Source organism: Musca domestica, unplaced genomic scaffold (genome assembly GCF_030504385.1).
Source record: "Musca domestica strain aabys unplaced genomic scaffold, Musca_domestica.polishedcontigs.V.1.1 27, whole genome shotgun sequence".
Taxonomy (NCBI): domain Eukaryota; kingdom Metazoa; phylum Arthropoda; class Insecta; order Diptera; family Muscidae; genus Musca; species Musca domestica.
The window spans coordinates 759,255-768,037 of record NW_026712286.1 but is presented as its reverse complement, the minus strand read 5'-3'; the positions used below and the strand labels follow the sequence as shown (position 1 = coordinate 768,037).

Here is an 8,783-nt window from a genome sequence, read left to right as displayed (position 1 = left end):
ACATTCATCATTTGGTTCTCATTTGGAATTTGTTACGCTCTGTTATGATTATTTTACGCCCGTTCGTATCCTTTGAACCAACACAGCACAGCATTGTACAACATCAAACATATGGCATTGTAGTACACACTCTCTTTTGTCTTTTCACTTGGGCTCTCTCGCGCTCTCTATCTCTCTTTCGGTATTGTGCTATGCTTGTGCAGAACACAATGTCATGGGTTCTCTCCACAACTTAAAGTATCACATCTATATAAGGGTTGTTGTTAGACCATAGCCAGTCAGTCTTTAGTTAGAACTTGTACGACAAACACCTCAATTCGTCGTTCTTCAAATTCCTCATACAAAATACAAATCTAACTAACCAAGAAGAAGAAAATCAAAGAAAAAATAAACAAAAATCCATTTAACCCAAAATAAATACACATAACCAGAGAAACGGGTGCGTCTTGTTAGTGACAAAAACAAAACGAAAAGAAAGAACGAAACGTGTCGAACGTCGCCGTCTTGTGGGAAATCCCGCATTCAATTTGTAATTAAATTCAATAACGATTAATGTTCCTAATTAGACAAAAAGCCTACAGCAGTGGGGGCAAGTAGTCACAAAATGTGTTTATAATTCTTCACCGAAAAAAGAAAAAAAAATTGAAAAAGAAAATATCCGAACCGTGTGCGAGTGTGAATACTGTGAAGAGAGAAGAAGAAAATACAAACAGCAACAAAAATACAAATAGAAAACACAAAAGTTAAGAAACATCCTTAACAACATCTACACGGCATTGAAACCAAACGAAACGAAAAGAAATGCTATTTTCAACAAATTAGAGAGTGCGTGAATTCCGGCGTGTGTGTTTTGTTTTAGTGTGACAACAACCAAATATATCCTTCGAGAAAAAAGAAACGATAAAGAGAAATACAAATACAAATACAAAGATAAACAAATGAAAATTGCGAATCGCAATTTGCCACATTCGGTGCGATAACGTTATGTGAAAATTGTTTCGGCAACTCAACGACCACGACAACAGGCCTAATCTCGAACAACAGCAACAACAATACGTGAATCCACAACCGAACGACCACAGGGGCCTTAAAACAAACACACATCACTCAAAATGATTAAAAAGGATTAATAGACCTCACTACACCTTTCCCAATTTGTTTCACTTTTGGTTTTTCATTTTCGCCAACTATTTGTTTGGTTTCATTTTTCATCATTTTATTTGGTAAACTACACGCACACACACACACAAACCAACGACCGGATACAATGGCTTCTTCAGCGAAACTCATTGCAATTCTGGCTTTGACCAGCCTCTTCGTATGCAATGTCAGCATGCAACAGCAGCAGTCGCCACAACAACAGCAACAACAACAGCAGCAACAGCAACCACTATCCACACATACAACACAACAACAGCTGCAACAGCACTCAAATGCCATCATGGGTGAGGCTGGTGTTTCCAACACCCAGTTGCACTCGACGCACATGGTCATGCATGGCACCCGAATGGATAGCCAGGATATGCGTTACGATACGCCCGACGACTGCCACTTCTTGCCGGCAGCTGGGCCGGAACATCCAGAAATTATGTTGACTTGCAATCTACGCACCGTCAACAGTGAATTCGACACCACCAACTTCAGTGTCATTCCCTCGGAGCACACCGTGGGCCTGCATGTCCTGTGCAATGACGAAATCATGGCCAAGAGCTCGCTGGAGCCCCAATCGTTCGCCCACCTTACGCGCCTGCAGGAACTCTCCATCAAGTACTGCAAACTGTCCAAGTTCAACAAGAACGTATTGGATGGCCTCAGCCAACTGAGGAACTTGACCGTACGCACCCACAACACTTTGTGGCCATCGCTCAGCTTTGACATTGAGCCCGAAGCATTTGCCGTGGTAAAGAATTTGGAACGCCTTGATCTGTCGTCCAACAATATTTGGTCCTTGCCCGAATACATCTTCTGTTCGCTGAGTGCTCTGATATCGCTCAATATGAGCGAAAATCGCTTGCAAGATGTCAATGAGCTGGGCTTCCGCGACCGAAGCAAGGAATACGCTCCAGATGCCACAGCTTCTACTGATGCCAAAAGGCTGAACACAGCCTGCAACCTAGAAATTGAAGTTTTGGATGTATCATTCAATCACTTTGTCCTGCTCCCCGCCAATGGATTTGCCACCCTGAGACGCCTACGGGCCCTGCAAGTGAACAACAATGAAATTTCCATGATTGCCGACAAGGCATTGAGTGGCTTGAAGAATTTGCAAATCCTAAATCTCAGCTCCAACAAAATTGTGGCCCTTCCCTCAGAGCTGTTCGCCGAACAGGCGTCTTCCATTCAAGAAGTCTACCTGCAAAATAATTCCATCAGCGTCTTGTCGCCAAAACTCTTTTCCAATTTGGAACAGTTACAAGCCTTGGATTTGTCCTACAACCAAATTACCTCAACCTGGATTGATCGCAGTACCTTTGTGGGCCTCATCCGCTTGGTGTTGCTCAATTTGTCGCACAACAAGCTGACCAAATTAGATGCAGAAATCTTTACCGACCTCTACACACTTCAAATTCTTAATCTGCGCCACAACCAACTGGAAAACATTGCCGCCGAGACATTCGCACCAATGAACAATCTGCACACCCTGCTCCTGTCGCACAACAAACTAAAGTACTTGGACGCATATGCTCTGAATGGCCTGTACGTCTTATCTCTGCTATCGCTAGACAATAATCATCTTATCGGAGTGCATCCGGAGGCGTTCCGTAATTGCAGCTCCCTGCAAGATTTGAATTTGAATGGCAACCAATTGAAAACAGTTCCTCTGGCATTGCGCAACATGCGTCTTTTACGCACCGTCGACTTGGGCGAAAATATGATAACTGTGTTGGAGGACAATGCCTTCAAGGGCTTGAGCAATTTGTACGGTCTGCGATTGATTGGCAACTATTTGGAGAACATAACCATGCATGCGTTCAAGGAATTGCCCAGTTTACAGATTCTGAACTTGGCCCGCAATCGCATTGCCGTAGTGGAACCTGGTGCCTTCGAAATGACTTCCAGCATTCAGGCTATACGCCTCGATGGCAACGACCTCAGCGATATCAATGGCCTCTTCAGCAACATGCCGTCCCTGTTGTGGCTCAACATCTCCGACAACCGCCTTGAACACTTCGACTATGCCCATGTGCCTAGCACGCTTCAATGGCTGGACCTTCACAAGAATCGTTTGGTTGAACTATCGAATCGTTTCGGCTTGGACTCCCAAATACGTCTACAGACCATCGACGCCAGTTTCAATCAGATTCAGCGCATTTCCCCCTCCTCCATACCCAACTCCATTGAGCTATTGTTCATCAACGACAACCTCATCACCACAGTGGATCCGGACACATTTATGCACAAGACCAACCTCACACGCGTCGATCTGTACGCCAATCAGATTAGCACCTTGGACGTCAAATCCCTGCGCATTTTGCCTGTGCACGAACACCGTTCCCTGCCCGAGTTCTACATTGGCGGCAATCCATTCACATGCGACTGCAACATCGACTGGCTGCAGAAGATAAATCACATTAAGTCGCGCCAGTATCCCCGCATCATGGACTTGGAGACGATCTACTGTAAGCTGTTGAACAACCGCGAACGTGCCTACATTCCCCTCATCGAAGCTGAGCCCAAGCACTTCTTGTGCACCTACAAGACGCACTGCTTCGCCGTCTGCCACTGTTGTGAATTCGATGCCTGTGACTGTGAAATGACGTGCCCCACGAACTGTACGTGTTTCCACGACCAGACTTGGTCCACCAACATTGTCGAGTGCTCTGGAGCCGGTTACTCGACCATGCCTCGCAAAGTGCCCATGGACACCACCGAATTGTACATCGATGGCAACAATTTCGTCGAGTTGGCCAGCCACTCGTTCCTGGGTCGCAAAAATCTCGCCGTCCTCTATGTGAACAACTCCAATGTCCAGATCATTTACAACACAACGTTCAGTGGCCTGAAGCGTTTAGTTATCCTACATTTGGAAGATAATCACATAACATCGCTGGAGGGAAATGAATTTGCTAACTTGGAAAATTTGAGGGAGCTGTATCTGCAAAACAATCGCATAGCCACCATTGGCAATGGTAGCTTCCACGCCTTGAGAAAGTTAGAAGTCTTGCGTTTGGACGGCAATCGCCTGATGCACTTCGAGGTATGGCAATTGGCTTTGAATCCCTATTTGGCCGAAATCGGCTTGGCCGATAATCAGTGGTCTTGTGAGTGTAGCTATCTTATGCATTTCCGAACCTACTTGGCCCAGAACTCTGGCAAAATTATCGATGCCTCTCGCGTATCCTGTGTCTACAACAATGCCACAAGTGTTCTGCGAGAGAAGAACGGTACCAAGTGTACGTTGCGCGAAGATGTTGCCACCTATGTGCAGGCCAGTGAAATTGAAAGCCTCCTCCCCCTTTTGCTGATGGCCACTTGTGCTTTCGTTGGCTTCTTTGGTCTTATAATGGGCCTCTTCTGCTATCGCCAAGAACTGAAAATGTGGGCCCATACCAACTGCCTGCTAAACATCTGCTACAAGAACACGGGCTTTGTCGAAGAACTCGACAAGGAGCGCCTCAACGATGTCTACTTCGCCTACAGTCTGCAGGACGAGCATTTCGTTAATCAAATTCTGGCCCACAACCTGGAAAACGACATGGGCTACAGGGCCTGCCTGCATTACCGTGACATTAATATTAATGCCTATGTCACCGATGCCGTGATTGAGGCTGCCGAAAGCGCCAAGCAATTCGTGTTGGTGCTGTCCAAAAACTTTTTGTACAACGAATGGTCGCGATTCGAATACAAGAGTGCCCTGCACGAGCTCGTCAAACGCAGGAAGCGCATTGTGTTCATCTTGTATGGTGACTTGCCGCAACGTGACATCGACATCGACATGCGTCACTACCTACGCACCAGTACCTGCATCGAGTGGGACGACAAGAAGTTCTGGCAAAAATTGCGCCTGGCCCTGCCCCATGTTCGCAGCAAACGCACCACCACGAACTGTTTAAGCAATCGCTCATCGGTAAACATCTATGCAGCAGCCCATGAATATCAAGCGACTGCCAATGGTCGAGCCAGTGGTGTCATGGTGGCCGACAAGCCGTACAGTGATTGCAGCAACTATGCCACAATTAATGACTGTGTCCGAGGGTATGCTCCCATTCCAACGGCCACGGCTAATTGTAAATTCAACACACTCAACGAGCTGGGCTACAAAGCGAACAAGGAGAGCAAGGAGATGCAGCACGCCAAAACCCTTGAATTCCAGCGCCATCACAACCACATGCGGCCACCACCACCAGCAGCAGCTGCAGCAGCAGCCCTGTCAACGGCCCATATGCACCACCAGCAACAACACGAGTATGCAGTGCCCTCGTACTACAGCATGGGCAATGGTCAAATTCCAAGGGGACTCAGTGTTGCCTCGGGCGCTGGTGTCGTTGGCGGTGGTCTGGGGGAGATGTCTGCTCCCACATACGACAGTGTGGATTATTCAAAGCAATCCACTTTACAAAAGACCTCCAATAACTGTGATTGCAGCGGCGAGGGCACCAGCAGTAGACGCAAGCCCGGACTGCAGGCCAGTTTTTCCTCAAACTTTACGCCCCCACCACCACCGCTGGCCAATGGCACGGTCGCCAGTTATAATTCCAAAAAAGCAACCTGTAGTTGTCGACGAGGAGAGGATAATCCTAATTGTCGTTGTGGCAGTGGCGTTGGCAGCAGTGCAGCCAAAGCCAGCAGCAGTAGTAACAACTCCAGCAGCAACAGTTCCAATGAAAGTTGTCGTCCAGATGATGACGACCTAAATCATTACGAATCGAATCTCTCCCTGAATGAAATCAACACCACCACAGCCTCAGTGGGCGAGGAGAGCAACAGTTTGTGGGCGTAACATCAGAATTACCAACAAGTCCAGCGACAGCGACCACATCAGCAGCGCCAACAGCAAACGGCCGTTTGTTGACGTGATTTCAACATCCCAGCCGGAAGAGCCGCAGAAGTTGATGACCCTGCTCTAGTATTTAAGCTTTCCAAGGAGACAGACTATGTAACCAGTGAATTTATGAAGTGCACAACTCTCTATTTCCAGAATAGGAGGATTCCCCAGCACTTTTTGTAAAATATGAAAACACCCCATCCCACTCCCCAACCCCCATTATTTATTAATTGTATTGTGTACTTATTGTTTATAATTGTTTTGTAATTTTTTAAGTTTAAGTTATTATTATTTTTGGTTGAATTCAATTTAGTTTAGTTTATTCATTATTTTTTTAATATATATACAACAAATTTTAAAGGAAAACAAAAATGTCCTCAAAAGTTATACTGAAATTTTGATTGGATAAAATAACAGACTGATAAACTTAGTTCGTTCTATTTAGCGAAACGTGTGAAGCGAGAGCAAGAAATAAAATAAAAACGATACAAATTAAAATAAAATGAAATGTAAATACAATTTTTTTTGTTTCTGTTTCTTTTGTCTTTTGTGCGGATAAGGTTAAAAGACATTCGTAATTAACAATTAACTAAATAGCGTACCGTACAGGCACCCACACACACTCACAAACAACCATTGGATTCGGTTTCATTTGGGTTTCAAAGGAGCCCCATTTTTGATTGTCGCTCCGAAATTGGCTTGAAATGAAATCGAAAGCGGAAATTCATTCAATAACTCATTGTAAATAGACATTGACGGACCGATGACACACACAGACACATACACACTGACAGCCGACATGCAAGACATGCAGACAAAGTGACATGTTTAAGGCTAATTCCAAACAGTATTTATTTGTTTTTACTAAAATAAGATTTCAATGAAATTCAAACCTAAACTAAACTAACTGGTAAGCGCCACTTCTTTCCGTTAACTCAAACTAAACTCAGCAGCCATATATAGAAAATATGACACAAAAAAACGAAAACGAAAAAAAAAATAAAAAGAAAGAAAATACAAATAAATATGAATGAAAACGACAACCAAAAGAAGAAAGAAAAACTAACTTGAAGAACAAAACAAACAGTAATAAGAATAATAAATGAAAACAAATTGAAATTCTAAAAATAAAATGCTTTAAAATGTTTAATTTCTTTACATTAACTCATTAAAGTACGATCCCGTGTCCCATTCCGACAAAGCCCCCACCCACCCTGAAACCGCACCTGACTCCCCATACATCAAACAAAGACAACAACAATTAATATTCCGCCAGTGTAACTGCAAACGCTTAATTTCCTCCGGCAAAAGACTTCAAAACAAAACGAAAAAACAGAACTGAACAGAACTGAACCCGTGGCTGGGAAATTCAAAATAGTAGCCAATAGCCAGCCATGTCATGATAGTCAAACAAGCCAACACACACACACAAACACACTGTCCAAATGACTACATTAAACGCGCATTTAATTTATAATTAACAATAAACAAGCCATAATTAATATTACAAATACTGCCACAAGTCCCATCCCGTGTAAATGAAACGAAAATAATATCAGAAATCAAAATGACACATTTTTCCTCTCAGGCCCGAGTCAAAAGACCACAAAGTTTTCAATTAGCGAATATCAAAACCTAGTTGCCGTGTTTCGGTGTCTGTGTAATGGTGAAACTTGTTAGGAGGTATAGTGTCAAAATCGATTTAAAAGCTCATTTACCAGATGTAGTTCGGAATATGTCACTTGTGTTTTTTTTTTTAATACTTCATTTATAATTCGAAATATACTGCTTATAATTCAGACTATTTCATTTGTAATTCGAAAATTAATTTTGATATATTATTTATGCCTAACAGTATTCCATTTGCCATTCTTTTACCAAATTTGTTCGAGTAGATTTATTTAAAATTCGAATTATAAAACTTGTAATTCAAATGATCCCCTTTTGTAAATCGAGACATTAGATTAGCAATTAAAGAAAAAACAATTCAAATAAAATTTATACGGAAAATTTTGAACTAAAAATAAAAATTGTAAATACAAATATAATTGTAAAGTTTTCAAATGAAAATGTTCCAACTTTTTACTCGGCCAAATTTGTACGCCATGTTTATGGGGTTCTCTTAAAATCGCTACTAGTATTACTATGTACTTTTATTCCAATACAGGAAAAAACTTAGGATAATCTAGCCTCCATTTGAGAGTAACACTCCCTTAAGATGTACGATTTTAGCTCATGAAAAAAAGTGTTAGAGAAAGTCAATTCCCTGTTCATATAGTTTTTGAATCAAATTACTTCCAAAAGAGACTACAATTACTAAGAAGAGACTACATTAGACTATTTTGTGCCACTTATGTGAGTTGCAGTCATGTCATTCCTTCCAAAAGTAGCCCTTAGGTCTATATTCAATGGAATATTAATTGTGTAATAAGTCCTGCTTTAAATATTAAATAAATATATTTTCATGGTTTCGCACGCAATTCAAAATGATCTGATGTATTAATTATGAGCAACATTTTCATAGGAGGATGGGAAGCACTTCAATTGTTTCAGTTCTACGAAACAGATAATTAATTAATAAACAATTTTAATTATATGCACTAACAACAAGAAAATTGAGAATTTCTAATTAATTTAAAAAACTTGATTTTTTTATTATTTTTCAACACCTACAAAAAATTGAAGTATCAGTTTTGCATTGCACTCAACATACAGAGCGGAATTGTTTTTGAAATCATTAGAAATACTTGAATATACGTTTTTATCACTGTATAGATTTTGTCTTTTTTTCCAAATT

At 42.0% G+C, this 8,783-nt stretch overlaps 1 protein-coding gene across 1 annotated transcript; it reads left to right on the top strand.

Annotated features, from left to right (window-relative positions):
* Window positions 1-286: 286 nt before the first annotated feature.
* LOC101890408 (toll-like receptor 6) lies at window positions 287-6,505 on the top strand. Its single transcript, XM_005177212.4, has one exon. The coding sequence runs from the start codon at window positions 1,268-1,270 to the stop codon at window positions 5,939-5,941; it is 4,674 nt and encodes a 1,557-aa protein (XP_005177269.4). The 5' UTR covers window positions 287-1,267; the 3' UTR covers window positions 5,942-6,505.
* The last annotated feature ends 2,278 nt before the right edge of the window (window positions 6,506-8,783 follow it).

What these genes read in the sequence shown, in the direction of transcription:
- LOC101890408 (XM_005177212.4), top strand. Translation starts at nt 1,268, where the DNA reads ATGGCTTCTTCAGCGAAACTCATTGCAATTCTGGCTTTGACCAGCCTC.